The following is an 18,454-nucleotide window of genomic DNA, read 5'->3' as shown; positions in this document are numbered from 1 at the left end:
TTTCTAGTAGTACAGAGAGATAGTACTTTAAGTTGTTGAGAAAAGTTGTAAACTTATTTGGAAACACCTTTTGGATGTTTGTTTCTTTGCCATTCCCAAAAAAGTAGTAAAGGATAAAAGAATATATTATATGGATTATGTAGTTTGATATAACCAAAAGCTTAATAAAGAATTGGAGGTTGGGCTTCCCTGGTGGTGCAGTGGTTGAGAGTCCGCCTGCCGATGCAGGGGACACGGGTTCGTGCCCCGGTCCGGGAAGATCCCACATGCCGCGGAGCGGCTAGGCCCGTGAGCCATGGCCACTGAGCCTGCGCGTCCGGAGCCTGTGCTCCGCAACGGGAGAGGCCACAACAGTGAGAGACCTGCATACCGAAAAAAAAAAAAAAAAAAGAATTGGAGGTCTTTTCTGGTTGAAGAAGATCTCAGCCCATTCAGTATATCTTTTTTTCTGCTTTGGGTGATGAGTCATTAGACCACAAAGTGTTGACGGCTTGCTGCAGCTCCCTTTTCCTCTACCTCTCCCTACCACTCTCACAGCTCCCTTAAAAGGATGTTGGAAAATTGACATAAACTGGTGAGGCTACCAGAGAACATAGCAACTGGAGACAGATGGCCTACACTTTCCCCTGAAAGCCATGTACAGAATTAAGTTTTAAGTTTTACACGCACATATGCACACATTCTTCATTTTGCCAGCGCTAGCAGTTAGAAAATAAACATTCTTTTCATGACAGTAAAAATGTAAAATAATAAATATGTGGGAACTATATGAATAAACAACAGAATTTTGAGATTCATTAAATTTTAAGATAAATGTAAAGCAGTTCCTAAAAGAGAAGACTGAATATTTTTAAGGATGTTACTTCTTCCTGAATTACTTTCTAAATATAATCCTATTCAGATCAAAACACGTCTTCTTTGGAGAGCTGGTGGTGGTGGGAACAGAATTGACTGAGTGATTTTAAATGCAGTCTGAAAGAATAAAGCTAGAATAACCAGGACATTTTGGAAAATATAAATAACAAGTGGGGTTTGCCTTCCCAAATACAAAGACTTTTTATAAATATGTAATAATTTTTAAAGTATGATACCGATGATGCTTTTTTCAGTTCCTTATTAAGGAGAGAGCATTTAAAAAACATAATGACTACTCCCTACCCCAGAGCTACAGAATCAGAAGCTCTGGGAGTATGTTCTAGGCATGTATGCTTTTAAGAAGCCCACAGTAGATTCTGATATGACAGGGTGACCTCTGGCTATGAACCAACTAGTCTAGGTAGACCAATTCCTGAATCGTGAAGGAAGCAACTCGTAGGTGATATAAATTCCAGTTCTGATCGATCTCAAGCTTTATTCCTATTTAGTTCTGGGCCAAGAACTTGTTTAATAAATAGGGATAATAAATGCAAAGAACAGTGGTTTTTTATTTACAGAAGAGTATGTCACATCATTTTGTTGTTTTTTGCCACACCATACATAATGATTCCTTTTAGAATTCATGTATGAGGGAGGGGAAATTACATGAATTGTTTTAACTTCCTATCCCCTGACTACTGTATTAGCTTTTTTAGCTCTGTGTCATAGGAACTTTTTTGTTCTTGTTGATTATTTTTGGTGTACTTAAGTACAGTGAGGGAGGATGAGCTGCATTTTGTTTATGTACCATTGCTATAAATTTTTAATTTGGTGGCCAGATGCACTTGAAAAGAGTATATGATTCTGTGGTATATTTTTCATCTTTGGTTATTATTTGGTTAGGATTATTTTAATCAAAACAACTATTTAACTGGTGAAATTATTTTAAAATAATTATTTAAACTCGGAATATCTTAAGGGCATACAGTAAATGGAGAATCATTTGTTCAAAAAAAAAAAAGTCTAGTAAATCTCAGTAAGAACAAGAGTCAGTGACATTTGAGCCATGACCCACTCCCACCTACTTCCCTGAGCTCAGTTTGAGGGACGTTCCACTCTGAACAGGAGGAGCAGACTGTGGGCCTCTTTTATACATTCTAGATTCTTGTTGCAGAAGCCTTCATGCAGGCAGGCGAGGTCAAAAGGCCTGTAGGGCCCCCTTCCCTGACTCAGCCTTTACTGTGAGTGGAAGTCTACTCTAGGCACAGCAGGCTGAGAATAGTAGGCCCCAGTTGCTGGGCCAGGCCTCATTCATAACACAGAGGTTCCATCCAGGAGGGGCAAGTCATCCGGCACCCCCACTCATAGAGCACAAATGTCACTCTGAGAGAATTGGGTCACTGTCGCAGCTCCCAGTTCCTGTGCAGAGCGGCACAAAGGTTCTTCCTAAGGGAGAGGCAGGCCTTAAAAACAGATAACTCTGTAGCTCTCCCAAGGAGACTGACTTTATTTGGAGCAGAGCTTGCAAAAAGATGTTGAAAATTATGAAGATCTTTGTGGTGAACAGTTAAAAGGAGGCTGGTAGCTCCATGATACTAATAGAAACAAGTGAAATAGCAGACAAGTTAGAAGTTTAAAAGAGAGAACCAGGAAAAAAGAGGAAGTGCCCTCCTGGGGTTGGAGCAAGCCTCAAATGCTGGCAACACCCTGCCCCTGCAATGAGGCTCCACTTTTTTTTTTTTTTGTGGTACGCGGGCCTCTCACTGTTGTGGCCTCTCCCGTTGTGGAGCACAGGCTCCGGATGCGCAGGCCCAGCGGCCATGGCTCACGGGCCCAGCCGCTCCGCGGCATATGGGATCCTCCCAGACCGGGGCACGAACCCGTATCCCCTGCATCGGCAGGCGGACTCTCAACCACTGCGCCACCAGGGAGGCCCGAGGCTCCACTTTTATTGGATCAGACTGAATGCAATTTATGCCCCAGGGTGTGGCAAAAACAGTAGAACAGTTAGTAGAGACTAACAGCTGGGTTTGTGACACCGCTATAGGCAGATCAACCAGAAGCTTATAAAGGAGAGACCCAAGAAAAAAAACTGCCAAAGAGCTAAATTCATAGCTATTCCTGGTGGACAGAGAGACTGTGCATGCTCAAGATAGCATCCTCTGAGAAGTGCAATCAGAGGCTGCACACTGCTGGAGAACTAGAGATAAAGAGGGACATTTTCTAATGAGAAAAGGGTCAGTCTATAACTATAAATGTATTGTCTTCTAACAACAGAGCCCCAAAATGCATGAAGCAAAATGCTACAGAATTGAAGGGGGAAATAGACAATTCAACAATAATAGTTGGACACATCAATAGCCCACTTTCAGTAATGGATAGAGCATCTGGGCAGAAGATCAACAAAGATGGAAGACTTGAACAACACTATGAATCAGCTAAACTTAACAGACATCTATAGAACACTCCACCCAACAAGAGCAAAATATTCATTCCTCTCAAGTGCACATGAAACACTTTCCAGGAGAGACCATATGCTGGGACATAAATAAATTTTAAAGAATTGCAATTATACAAAGTATGTTTTCCAATCACAGTGGAATGAAATTAGAAATCAGTTACAGAGGAAATGTGAGGAATTCACAGATATGTGGAAATCAAACAAAGCATTTCTAAATAACCAATAGATCAAAGAAGAAATCACAAAGGAAATTAGAAAGTAGTTTGAGATGGATAAAAACATACCAAAACTTATGAGATATAGCTAGCAGTGCTTAATGGTAATTTATAGCTACAAATGCCTACATTAAATGAAAAAGATCTCAAATCAATACCCTAACTGTACACCTTGGGTCTAGAAAAAGAAGAGCAAACTAAATAATAAATAAACAGAAATAAAGACATAAGTAGAGCAGAAATAAATGAAATAGTAAAATAAAGAATATCATCAAACCAAAAGTTGGTTCTATGAAAAGATCAATAAAATTGATAAATCTTTAGTGCTGAGCAAGATAAAAAGAGAAAAGATTCAAATTACTAAATTACAAGCAGTATAGGAGAGACCACTACTAACCTTACAACAATAAAAAGGATTATAAGGGGAATACTGTTGATAATATGTATGCAAAATATTAGATAATTTAGATGAAATCAGTGTAAATGCCTAGAAAGACACAAACTACCAAAACTGACTTGAGGAGAAATAGAAAATCTGATCAGACATATGTTGCAGGTTGAATTGTGTCCCCCCAAAAAGATAATGTTGAAGTTCTAACCCCTGGTATCTGTGAACATGGCCTTACTTGGAAATGGGGTCTTTGCAGATGTAATGAAGTCAAGATGGAGTTATACTGGATTCAGGTGGGCCCTAAATCCAATAACTGGTATCCTTATAAAGTGAGAGAGTTGGAAACACAGACACACACACACAGAGAAGAAGGGCATGTAAAGATGGAGGAAAAAATTGGAGTTATGCTGTCACAAGCCAGGAAACACCAAGGACTGCTGGCAACCAGCAGAAGCTAGGAAGAGGCAAGGAAGGACTCTTTCCTAGAGCCTTCAGAAGGAGCCTAGACTTCTAGACTTCAGCGCTTTGAGAGAGTATAGTTTGTGATAATATAGTAGCCCTAGGAAATTAATATGACCTAGAACAAGTAGAGATTGAATTAGCCACTTTTAAACTTTCAAAAAAGAAAAGCCGGGCTTCCCTGGTGGCGCAGTGGTTGAGGGTCTGCCTGCCGATGCAGGGGACACGGGTTCGTGCCCCGGTCCGGGAGGATCCCACATGCTGCGGAGCGGCTGGGCCTGTGAGCCATGGCCTCTGAGCCTGCGCGTTCGGAGCCTGTGCTCTAAAATGGGAGAGGGCCACAACAGTTAGAGGCCCGCAAAAAAAAAAAAAGAAAAGCCTATGGCTAGATGTCTTCACTGGTGATTTCTACCAGATATTTTTAGAAGAATTAATACCAATTCTTCACAAACTTGTCTAAGATAAAGAAGGAAGATTTCCTCATTCTGTGAAACCAATATTATTTGAAAATCAAAACCGGGCAAAGACACAAAAAAACAGAACTACAGACCAATATCACTAGTCCATAAAACTACACACCAGTATCACCACCAAAAATCCTTAACACAATATTAGCAAACCAAATCCAGCAACATATAAAAGCTGTTATACACCATTATTAAGTGAGATTTATCTCAGGAATGCAAGGTTGGTTCAACACCCCAAAATCAATTAATGTAATACAATGTATTAATAGAATAAGTGGCAGGAATCACATGATCATCTCAATATATGCCTCCCCAAAAAGCACTTGGCCAAATCCAGCACCTTTTCATCATGAAAATGCCCAGCAAACTAGAATAGCAGGGAACTTCCTCTACCTGACCTACGAAAATACACAGCTAACATCGTACTTAATAATAAAAGACTGAACAGTTTCCCCCTAAAATCAGGAACAGGACAAGGACGTCTACTCTCATCATTTCTCTGTTGAGCGTTTTACAAGAGGTTCTATCTTTGGAAGTTAAGCAATAAAAAGAAACCGAAGTTATCCAGATTGTAAAAGAAATAGTAAAAATATCTGTATTTGCAGATGACATGATACTGTATATAGAAAATCCTAAGGAATCTACAAGACACTATTAGATTAATAAGCAAGTTCGGTAGAGTAGCAGAATACAGGACTTTAAAAAAATAGTTGTATTTCTAGACATTAGCAGTGAATAATCTAAACAAGAAATTAAGAAAATTCCATTTACAATAGCTTTAAAAAATAAAATATTAGGAATAAATGTAACAAAAAGTGGAAGACTCATATACTGTAAATGACAAAACACTGTTGAAAGAAATTAAAGAAGATCTAAGTTAATGGAAAGACATCCCGTGTTCATGGATTGGAAGTTTCAATGTTATGAAGACGGCATTTTCTCCCAGATGATCTGTGCATTCCCTGTCAAGACACTAGCCAGTTTCTTTGCAGAAATTGACAAGTTGATCCTAAAATTCATATGAAAATTCAGGAGACCCTGAATAGCCAAAACAGTCTTATAAAAGAATACATTGGCAGGACTCACACTTCCCAATTTCAAAACTTACTACAAAACTATAATGATCAACGTAGTGTGTTACTGGCATAAGGACAGATGTATTGAGATCAATGGTATAGAATTGAGATCCAGAAGTAAAATTTATGGCCAGTGATTTTTCACAAAGGAAGTTGGACCCCTTCTTATACCATACAGAAAAATTTAGTTGAAATGGATTATAGATCCAAAAGTAAGTCCTAAAACGATAAAATTTTTAGAAGAAAACATAGGAGTAAATCTTCACGACCATGGGTTAATCACTAGTTTTTTAGATACAATACCAAAAGCACAAATAACAAAAAATAGACAAATTGGAATTCATTAAAATTAAAACCTTTTTTGTACTTCTAAACAGTAGCATCAATGAAGTGTTAAGAAAGCTTATGGACGGGAGAAAATATTTGCAAATTATATGTCTGATAATGGACTTGTATCCAGAATATATCAAGAATTCTTACAGCTCAACAATAAAAAGATAAATAGCCCAATTAAAAACTGGGCAGGGCTTCTCCGGTGGCGCAGTGGTTGAGAATCTGCCTGCTAGTGCAGGGGACACGGGTTCGAGCCCTGGTCTGGAAGGATCCCACATGCCATGGAGCAACTAGGCCCATGAGCCACAACTACTGAGCCTGTGCGTCTGGAGCCTGTGCTCCGCAACAAGAGAGGCCATGATGTGAGAGGCCCACGCACCGTGATGAAGAGTGGCCCCCACTTGCCACAACTAGAGAAAGCCCTCGCAGAGAAATGAAGATGCAACACAGCAAAAATAAATTAATTAATTAATAAACTCCTACCCCCAACATCTTCTAAAAAAAAAAAAACTGGGCAAACTGTATGAGTATACATTTCTCTGAAGGAGATATTTGGCCAATAGCCCACAAAAAGATACTTAACATCAGTAGTCATTAGGGAAATACAAATCTAAATCATGAGATACCACTTCTTGTATATTAGGATGGTGTAATCAAAAAAATAACATGTTCATGAGTATGTAGAGAAATTGGAACCCTCATTGCTGTTGGAAATATAAAGTGGTGCAGCTACTTTGGAACATAGTTTGACACTTCCTCAAAATGGTAACACAGTTAGCATATGATCCAGAAATTCCACTCCTAAGTATATATCCAAGAGAAATGAAAATATATATCCACAGAAAAACTTGTACACAGATATTAAAAGCATCATTATTCATATCACAGTAGACAAAAAGTAGGAACAACCCAAAAAAGTTCATCAACTGATGAATGGATAAAATATTGTATATCCTTAGAACGGAAGGAATGTTATTTGGCAGTAAAAAGGAAGTAAATACTGATATATGCTACAACTTGGATGAACCTTGCAAGTATTATTCTAGGAAAAAGAACTCAGTCACCAAAAAACCAAGTATTGTATAATTCCATTTATGTGAAATTTCCGGAATTAGTTAAGTCTTATAGAGACAGAAAATAATACAGTGGTTGACCAAGGTTGGGAGAATGGGGAGTGACTGTTATTGGTTGCAGGGTTCCCTTTTGGGATACAAAAATGTTCTAAAGTTAGATTATGGTGATGGTTCCACACTTACGTGAATATACTAAAAAAGCATTGACTTTACTTTAAATGGGTGAATTGTATGGTGTGTGTATCATATCTCAGTAAAACTGTTTAAAAACAAAATGAATAGATGTGACTATAATTATTAGGAACCAACTAAAAGTAAGCTGTGTATTTCAGAGTACAAGTTGATAAATTGGTGTTTGGTTCAAAAAAGAATATGTAGCAACTGCCTTATTGAATGCTAGGTTAGTTGCCCTGTGTTGATTTAGGTTTAGAAAGTAGCCTGAATGCTACATTAAACATAGTTTAAGTATAGATACTCTGTTCAGAGTCTGACTACACTGACTGAATGTAGGGCTAAGGACTTAAGTATAGTTGTGCCGTGTAATGTCTGATTTTTGAAAATCAATAAACAATGAAATGGCATTAAAGTATAATGTAAATGAGGATTTTATCAAACTCTAATACCTGTTCCTGATACATTTTAAATGTTAAATCTGTATCAAAATTATATTATTTTTGTGATTCGTTTTTAAAAGTTACTTTCTTAATAATTTCTTTAATCCATAGAAGAGAATGTTGGCAAATACAACTATAATAGAGGTTTTTGTAATGATTCATAACATTTAAAATATTTTGTTTAAAAATTTTTAAGCTAATTATATGGCAAACTTAATATGTCTTACGTGGAAATGTTAAGGGGTTGTTGTTTTAATTTGAGTGTGCGAGAGTTCTTCATAGTGAACTATTTACAATATATAATTGATGCTGAATGTGTCTTTGCAAAATACATATTTTGGTTGCACTGTTGACACAGTCCGGTGATGGGGAAATCATAGAAAACCAATTGCAGATATCATTGGGTATATTTAAAATTTTTGAGGAAATCATTTGTGGATTGTAACATGCCTTTGGTATCTTGTTTACTTCCTTTTCATTGTGGCAAGGTATGTCCCATTTTCTTATTTAGAGCACTTTTAAGTTTTTCATGGTATAAGTAAATGCATGTGTTGATACATTGCAGTGAAGAAAATTATATGCACTTGAACTCTTAAAAGATGTACTTTTTCTTCATACTCTTACATTCTACCATCATAGTTTCCTGTTTGTTTATTAGCTACAAGGGTGGAAGTAAGTGTAAAGCTTTGTCAGCCTAGTCCAGTGCTCCTGCAGTCTGAGAGCGTATTCTGGGAGTCGTCTAGTGCAGCATTTTGAAACTTTGTGATTAGGACACACATTTTTATATTGCAAACATATATATATATATATATAAGTATTATATATATATATAATACTGAAGTTTTTACCCTTAAGATACTGAACTGTTTAACTCTTATAATGCAGTGCACTCTATTTTTCAGTTTTTTTCTTCTAGTGCTAGTTTTGACCTATTAATTTCACAACCCACTAAAGATTCGAAAGTTACCATTTATAAAACAGTACTCTAGGGACAGAATTAGGAATTCAGGTACGTTATTTTTGAGTTTTCCCTCCTAATGGCCCTTTTAAAATGTTTGTTTTGTGTTTAGAGAAAATATACTAGGAGGGCAAACATGATTCTCAAATGAGATTTGGTGTTTAAGATAGCTTTTTATCTGAGTTGGGTTGTCTATAAACTGTTGCTGTAGCGTAATAAGAACCGATGTATTTGAATGCTCAAAGAAATTTTCCCTTTAGTAATTATAGTTCAATTAGAGTTAACCTATAAATTTAAACAAAACTCATAATCAAAAAACATGGATTAAAAACACCCAAAGCATATTTTTCTATTCATTTTGCTTTTGTACTTTTGTGGAGATAAATATTATCCTGAAGTTTTAAAATATTTTAATTGTATTAAAATGATTTGTCTTATCTGTTACTAACATTTGTCTTTGATTTTGGATCTGTGCTTTTGATATTGAATGGGGAAAGATTTTTGTGCAAATATTTCACCAAATATTTTTGCAGGGACACTTAGTCGGTCTGGATGAACCAGCTTCGGGAGCTGGGCAAGAAGCTCTGCTTAAACAAGAGCAAGCAAAAATCATTCGATTCGAGAGACAAGCAGAAGAGTTCCTCAATGCAGTCTTTTGTAGAAAAGGTTGGTTCCAGTGAAGAATGACATTTAGCATCTGCTTGTCTTATCTTAGTCTCCTTAATTTCAATGTCATTTTTAAAAAGAATTACCTTTAAAAACATTTTTCTTTATTGATAGTATACTTTATAATTCTCTATATTCCTTTGGTCAAGTTAAATTTGGAATAAGGTGAGGCAACCCTTCTCCCTCCTTCTTGCTCTGCAGTGATGGTGCCATGTAAGATTTAGTTAAATAATTCTTAAAATTGTTATGAAAGTGTGAAAATTATAAGGTCTCAGTAGTTCTTTATTTTGTTAGACAAATTTTCTTACATAAATAGTCACTGTTGGGAGTTCCCTGGTGGCCTAGTGGTTAGGAATCCAGGCTTCCACTGCCGTGGCCCAGGTTCATTCCCTGATTGGGGAACTGAGATCCTGCAAGCCACGCAGAGCAGCCAAAAACAAACAAAAAAATTCACTGTTTTAGCCACTGATAATCATAAAGCAAACTGTAAAATTTTAGTAATTCCTCACTGAAATTTCATTTGGAGAAAAAAATATAAAACTTAATCTGAAAATTAGATTTGCAAACTTTTTTTCTCCTTGATGCAGCCTTGTTTTACTAAAAAAAATTAAATTATTAAAATTAGAGAAATTGTTTCTAAATGAATTTGTATTCCTTAGTTATGCCATCCCTCTAGTTCCAAGATGGAGGTTACTATGACAGGCTCTAAAGTTTTTTACAAACTTCTGATAATGCTGAATATCCTTATTTCATCTTCAGCAGACTCAATGATTCCACTTTCTTTAATATTTCTTCACATGTTCTAGTTTACACCTCTCATTCCTTTGGAAATTCCCTTCTTCTTTCCGAAGTTTGAGGGGTGATTTTTGCCTGTACACTAGTTAAAAGTCTGATAAGTGCAGATTCTAATGGGTTGGTTACACTTGGAGACCAGCTGAGCTTTTGGTTAATGTGATCAATATTTTCAAAAGGGAGTATGAGGTGAAGTGTGACATATGAAATTAAGGAATGCATAAGATTTTTGTTTCCAGAGGCAATTTTTTTCTTCTTCCATCAGATCCCCAGGTAAAATTAAATCTTTTAGTACTTCTCACTTCTCTTTTAATATCCTCTAGTACTCTCTCACCTAAAGCTCCCAACCAAGGATTCCATGCTCACAATATCATTTCCATAAAGTACCCTGATTTCAAAATTATGTTCAAAATGTTAGTTTTATGAACATTTGATTATTTTATTAAAGTAACTCACATTTAATGTATAAATGACTGATCAGTTCTTTCAGTTTATTAACTAAATAAAATATTTTTCCAGCTTCTCTGCTACTCCTCTCCTTTAGGATGTTTACTGAGTCATGGGTCTAATGCTGCAGGAATACATTATCTGAAAAGAGGAACTCCTCTTCCTAATTTACATGGAGGAACCACTTGTCATCCACCCTTTGCTTAGGGGGAGTTAATGAGGTTAATCACAAGCAGATAGATGAAGAGAATTCTAACCTGCTTCTCTACTAGTCCCATCCCTTTGTCATGTAGGTATAACTTAGGTTAAAATTCTTGTAAATTTTCTTATTTAGAAATTTAATTTGGGGCATATACCCTTTTGGAGAGGAATTCTTACCTTGGAATCAGTCTTGAGAGATGAGAATCCTCTGAAATTGTAAAGTTAAGTTTGTGTATTTGTCTGTCTACTGGCGTATGATGCTCAGAGAAAGAACTATTGCTTTGCAGTTGCAAGTTTCCCCTTTATGTATTAATATTGTTATTTTTAGATATTTTATTAATCCTCTTGGAAATGTCTCAAAGATGGGCATTAGTAGTCTTCAAATTAATACAAAAAATGTTCAGTATCCAGAGATATAACAGGCAGTTTAATCTGAGGAGAATATTTTGTTTTTAATAAATAATTCAGGTATTTGGATTTAGTCCTTTGTTTCCAAGTATTGCAAATTGTATGTTTTAAATAATGGAGTATGAACAGGTAATATATAGCTAGGTAGAAACATTAGATGCAAATAAAAGTAGGCTTTTGTGGTAATGGACTCTATAATAAATTCCAGTTTAAGAACAGTAAACCTTCTACAGCTGTCATAATCATTTCTTTTCAGCTTGCTTTGTCAGTTGTCTCAGAAAATTTGACACTTCCCTAAAAGTTAGTTTTGCATTTTAAAAACATAACAGGTGGCTATGATGTAGCATTCACGTGTTTTTCTGTAGTTTTAACTTTGACCTGATTTGTTGTTTTTATTTGACTCAATTGTGCATGTTCCCCTAAGCATGGCTAGGTTTATAGATATTGTGTTCTAAGTAAATGAAAGAATGAAATGTGTTCGAGAAACTTTCAAAAGACGTAGAAATTCAGATGGCAGAGATGTCATCAATTCGTAAACATGAATTGTTTCTTTATTATATTAGTTATTCAATAAAGAGGCAAAATATGCTGCAGGCATTTAAAGCTCAAAGGTAGCAATTTATGGTCTTTATCCTAAAATCTTTGACTCTTTACAAGTTTCTTTAATATTTATTAATCTAGTTAAACACAGAGACATCTCATAAATTACTTCATTTTGCTTCCTATTTGGAAGCTTTCTTTATTATATATTATCCAACTTTTCAGAGGATACAAAGATACAATAACATTAAAACATTAAATTACATACAGTCATTCAGAGGATTGTATGCTGTGCAAGAAAAAAATGGATCTTAAATAGAAAGAAATATTGATAAGAAAACCCAGTGGGTAGAGAGATTGAAAAAAGCAGTGTATGGCTAAAAATGTTTATTAAAACATTTAAGGAACCATTGTCAGTGATTGTAGTAACTTCTGAACCTTACCTAGTTGAATGAATACCTTTATCCTTAAACCATCTAGCATACTCATAATCTCTATTTATAGAGAGGAAACTTAAGGTTAAAAATACTTCTTAATAGAACAGAAATGTTATTATTGGTAGAGAAAACCTCATTAAACTCCAGAGAATTAAATAAATATTCTGACTTCATGAGTATCTTCTGATCCTGAATATTGTCCTTCAGAAAAAAAATTGTTCTTGGGAGTCCTGTGTGATTTTAATGTGTTTGTTTTTTGTGGTGATTTTAGATATTAATAGCTATTAGTCGGTTTTGCTGACTAAATCAAAGTTCCTCACAGCTCCAAAATACTATAGGTAAAGTAATTGACCTTCTATGGTTAATGTTTAAAAGAGCAAGGAAACTCAGGTTTTCTGAGACCCATCTTCTAAAGCCTAGGAAGTGTGGGAAGGAAGTATAAAGGTCACGGGTGGAACTTTTTTTTTTTTTTTTGCGGTATGTGGGCCTCTCACTGTTGTGGCCTCTCCCGTCGTGGAGCACAGGCTCCGGACGCGCAGGCTCAACGGCCATGGCTCACGGGCCTAGCCGCTCTGCGGCACGTGGGATCTTCCCGGACCGGGGCACGAACCCGTGTCCCCTGCATCGGCAGGTGGACTCTCAACCACTGCGCCACCAGGGAAGCCCACGGGTGGAACATTTTAATCAAGGGTCTGCCACTAACCATCTGTACAGATTTGAAGAGGCCACTTACTCTTTAGATCACATTTATCTCATTTATTGTTTTTTTTAAGAACTATTTGTAGATTGACTTGATTGATCCATTTATTACTCAACTAATATGAATGTATACTTTACACCAAGATTAGGCGCTGAGTATACAGAGGTAAACAAACATAATCTCTGCTTTTCTCAAAAAGCGTTTAGTCTCCCTGATGGTGTGTTAATGACAGAGATGTGATGGTAATATATTTACACAAAACATTTTCCATCTTATTTTACTTTCAAGGACCCTTCCAGTGCTGAACGTTTTATGAGTTAATGAATTCATATGGTCTTTATTTTAAAATTAACATTGATTAGAAATTGATAACTTAGATGTTTATTTTATTGCTTCCCTATCCATTGTGTTCAGTGGTTGGTAGAGTGTAAAGAACTTATGAAAAGTACATGGTCTTAGGCTTTTGAGATTTGGCATTTAAACTCAGCACAGAGGATCTAAAAGTGTGGTCCCCTGACCAGCAGTATCTAGAAACTTGTTAGAAATGCCAGTTCCTGAGCTCACTCTAGAACTGCTAAATCAGTAACTCTGGAGATAGGACCCAGCAATCTGTTTTTACAGGCCCTCAAAGTGATTTTGATGAATATTAAAGTGTGACAACTATTGCCCTAGCTGATCATGAATCTTAATACTATCTCCTTTATAATCTTGATATGCCTTCAGTCTTTTAGCAGAAAGTAAATTAAGCCTCATGAACTGAGCATTCCATTCTTCAATTATATAGGAAGCTATGGTTGAGTAAAGATCTAGGGGAAACCAGATGTAATCTATAGGTGGTAAACAGGGGAGTAATTATTTCATTTAAAAAGAGTTTTGGGATTTCTGTATCAGGTAAGTGATTCTTGCCCATAAGATATACTATTGGTTATCCCTTTATTTGACTTCATAATCGGGGGTGGGGGTGGTATTTAGAAATAATTTTATTAAAATTTTATTTTTAAAAATCTGCAACTTTTATAAGCCTGGAGATTAAAAATATAACTCTAAGAGGGAATACTATTTTTAGGATATTGCATTTTAAGAAAAAAAATAAAATGAAATTTTGTTTGCTTGAAAGCTGTCTCTTTTTAGTACATTGTCCCACTTTAAAAGTAAATAAATCTTTGTTTACAGACAGTCCCTGGGTCTCCGACCCCAATATTCCCCTAGTGGCCCGTGAGATCATGCAGCGAATGATCCAACAATTTGCTGCTGAATATACCTCAAAAAATAGCTCTACTCAGGACCCCAGCCAGCCCAATAGCACAAAGAACCAAAGCCTGCTGAAAGCATCTCCAGTCACCACCTCTCCCACGGCTGCAACTACTCAGAACCCTGTGCTCAGCAAACTTCTCATGGCTGACCAAGACTCACCTCTGGACCTTACTGTCAGAAAGTCTCAGTCAGAACCTAGCGAACAAGGTATGGTTTGATGTCAAGATCTCCTCTGTCCAATTAGAATACTTTGAATTTGGGGAGAAAATAAAGTATTGGCAAGTAGGGCACCAGAAGCAATAATAGGATAAACTAATGTGATTTTTAAATTATTCCTGACTCTGCAGTGATAGAGAAGAAGTATAAATTGGCTTCTTTACCCATCAGTAGTTCGTAGTCATGATTGATGTACCACCCAGAAAGTTAGGTGGTTACAGCTGTTACTTGATATTTGTAGAAGTAGTTCACACTTTCCCAAGCATTGTCATATCCACTGTTTTTAAAAGCCCTTTGAAAAATTAACTTTCCACCCTTTCCATCAATGTTTAGGATTAACACCTATCTGAGAAATAAATGCATCTTGTCAGATAGAAGTTATATTCTGCAGATGAGATCATGAGGCAAAAATATGTGTTATTTGCATTTTTTAAAAAAACGCATGAGGTTAGAAATATTGAGAAGACAGTAGACATACTCCAGGTTGTTAACTGTATTTAGTATTTTATAAATACACACATACATACGTATACTGTATTATAAACTAATTAGAGTATTTTCCAAAGGTAATCTGTTGGTGAGGATCCTAATTAAGTGAAGAGGTTAAGACGGTGTCAATTTTGCATAGCAGATATTTCTTGAGTCTTTGAAAAGTTACTCTCTTAAGTAAATTAAATATCCGTGTTGCTTTGTGATCTCATTTTACCTTTAATTTCACAAAGATGAAGTGAGCATTTCAACTCTGCCACTGTTTGAACCACTACCAATTGTAAATTGGTGATATCTGTACTACTGAGATTTTATTGCCATAGAAATCTAATAAAAGTGTGGATTTATTGCGAGAAATACATGTTTATTTTGCAAAGTAAATAAGTTTAATTCTTCTAAGAACCTCTTTGAAAGAACTTTATTTTGCTTATTTTAAGTTGTTTATGAAGGAATGACACTTAATGGACTGGCTTTAGTCGCTTATCAAAGATATTTTTCTGAATAGCTTTCCTTTGCCTCCTTTCTCTTTGTGTGTAGTGAGCAGCAATCAAAATCTCTGAAGTTCTGAGAGATTTCCTAGCAGGCCTCCTAGACCTCCTAGTTGTACCTTTGGTTACGGTGTTTGTAAAGTTGTTCTTTTCTATTTTATTGAGGATTGTTTTCTTTACCACAGATTGGTAACTTTCATTAAAAATCTGTTTGCTCTAAATATTGCATTACAAGCTTCAGGTTTACAATAGAATGACAGCATAGAGGTTGTATCTAAAGTATTAATAATGGAGATTAACATACAAAAATACAAATTGGTCTAACTTCTTAAGGCTAGTGTTTATGCTTGAGAGGTATGTTGTGTTCACGGCATGCTCTTACCAAGAGAAATTTGAACTAGATGATAGGATTATAGTATATAAACCTTAAATGAAACAAAATTTTAGAAGTGTATTTCCTAATGAATTTTAATGTGTTTTCAACTTAAATCACAATATTTTCAATGGTAGATTTAAAATATGTTGCCTATAATATGATTAGACAGACTATGAAAATAGTACTGTCTTTGGTTGGAAATATTTTAAGCAGTGCATTTGCTTGTTAGGTATCTAATTGGGTTAGATGGCTAGTGGGATACTTGGTTCTATAAGATTACATTTTTAGAAATATTAGTCACTCTAAAGGACAACACTTAACTGTGTATGAGTTGTGGGCTTTTTTTGGTTTATAAACTCAGTTGCATATTTATTTCTAACTGCCTGAAATAGGGAGTTACAGTGTCCTCAGATACAGGTCTCAAGTGGGTTCTATATTGGGGTGACTTTTAACATAACTAGATAGCAGGCATCTCTGCTAGCCAACTGAAAATCAGAGGCATTGAGTATTATCTTTCTTCTCTGTTAATTTTGGACAGAATGGCAGCTTTAGAAGTTATTCAGACTATGACTTTTCTTTTCTAGACATGTCTATGAGGGGAAAAAAGTCTTTGAGGGAGAATAAAGTCTTCTAATTTTATGTTCTAATAACATGAATTTGTGATTTGGTCTAGCATCAGTAAAAGAAAAAAATGGTCATCCCCCAAGGCTCCCATCAGTATCAAGACTGTTTCATTCTTTCTTTCCTTAAACTTTGCCCATCAACTTATAATAGCTTATTCATCGAAAAACCTTGCCTTTATAAATATCAGCAAGTAAATTTTGAATCTCTGCTGATTTTTCCCAAAAGATTGACTCCAAATACACAAGTTTTGCAGATGGGTCCGAAGAGTGATTAGGATACATGCAAATGATAAGCAGTTAACAACTGGTTCATATTACATATTATTTTGTACAGTTATATATGTTTACTTTAACCAGATAAACTTGTTTTTAAAATGACTTTTGTATTTAAATTTTTCCAAATCTAACTTATATACTCCTGGTGTTTCAGGTAGACTTAGCTCTTGAGAAATTTGGTTTTATAATTCATATGACATTGTGGCATTAAACTCACATACTTTGATCAAGGTAAATTTAGAAAATGACATCTCATAGTTCCATTGCAGAACCTCATACTGTGTAAACTGCTATTTCTAATATCTCACTATATCTTAACATCTTTAGTGTTAATGCTTTACCTTTTCTTTTGCCCTATTAATGAAATATTTAACCCTTGGATATATGAGATATAACAAACTTTACTAAATTTATGTCACTTTGGGAGGAAAAATATCCTGATTCTATTAATAAATTGGTTTTGTAACTCAAAGTATATGGCTAGTTTTATCTGTTTAGTTGACTAAGCCTACTGCTTTGACATTGTTAGCCTACTCAGTTCATATTTGCTCCCAGTTTTTAATATCCTCAGGTGTTTCTTTGTATCTCTACAGACGGTGTACTTGATCTATCCACTAAGAAAAGTCCATGTGCTGGCAGCACTTCCCTGAGCCATTCTCCAGGTTGCTCCAGTACTCAAGGGAACGGGTAAGGGAAAATATTTGTGGCCTTCCACAGTTTTATAGGGGACAATTTATCAAAGATTGATGCCAATCTCCCCTGTATGTTTTAAAACTTGATCCTTTAGAATAACACTGTTACTAGGTGGGCCTTTAGTAAAGTTACTTTTAGTCTATCAATCAAGTAAAAGCACAATCTGAAATCTAGAATTGGCAAATATAGATCAGTTTTGCCAGTTTAGTACAAATAGTAAATAATCAGGAATATGGCAAGAACGTCTTTGGACTTTTTGTTGTTGAGTGTTTGGGAGTGTGAAACCCAACCTGAATAATTCCAGAGTTCACATGTAAAGGCAGTATTTTGTGTGCTGAGGTTGTTGAATGAAAATTGGGCTCCAGTATTTAACTTGGTATCTCTAATGGAGTATGGGGGCTGTTCGTTTTTTTCCTGTTTGGTTTGGTTTGGTTTGGTTTAGTTTGGATTGGTTTGGTTTGGTTTGGTTTGGTTTGGTTTGTTGATTTGAACTGCAGTTTTAATTCTGTGTGGCAGTTCAGAAAATAATTGTGTGTATTTTTTGTTTTTATTAGATTAGACCGGTTGTAGATGTTGATAGATAACATCTTAGGCTGCCAAGACATTATTACATGCTCAGTTTTGATAACGATTAGCAGACTAAAGTGAATTTTCTGACCACCTAATTTTATGATGTAAGAATTGTCTAATTCTCCCTCTGTGTGTACATAGTAGCCATTTTAAATGGTCAGGTATTAATGAAGATGCTTAGATGCCGTATTGGGAAGGCATTTCCATAAAACTGTGTTCTGACCAAAAATAAGCTTCATCTAGATATGAAACATAACTTTGGTAAGTTAGTTAATATTTAGGTTTACTTAACTTCTGGAATATCAACATGGGGAAGATGTTTAGATACCAAAGGAGTAAGCAGACGCTAAATGGACTAACCTTTTTCAACTTATTC

At 35.7% G+C, this 18,454-nt stretch overlaps 1 protein-coding gene across 9 annotated transcripts in view; it reads left to right on the top strand.

Moving 5' to 3' along the window:
* LCOR (ligand dependent nuclear receptor corepressor) overlaps nt 1-18,454 on the top strand; it is a 129,721-nt gene that overhangs the window by 75,773 nt on the left and 35,494 nt on the right. For 8 of the 9 annotated variants that reach the window (XM_081243968.1, XM_081243969.1, XM_081243971.1 and 5 more), the window contains 3 exons: nt 9,436-9,568; nt 14,267-14,554; nt 17,409-17,502. In XM_081243968.1, the coding sequence (XP_081100094.1) occupies nt 9,436-9,568; nt 14,267-14,554; nt 17,409-17,502 (515 nt within the window). The remainder of the gene's footprint in view (nt 1-9,435; nt 9,569-14,266; nt 14,555-17,408; nt 17,503-18,454) is intronic. The other variant, XM_081243972.1, reaches the window with a different exon arrangement.

Source organism: Mesoplodon bidens (assembly GCF_964165515.1).
Source record: "Mesoplodon bidens genome assembly, chromosome: 1".
Taxonomy (NCBI): domain Eukaryota; kingdom Metazoa; phylum Chordata; class Mammalia; order Artiodactyla; family Ziphiidae; genus Mesoplodon; species Mesoplodon bidens.
This window is presented reverse-complemented; position numbering and strand designations above follow the sequence as displayed.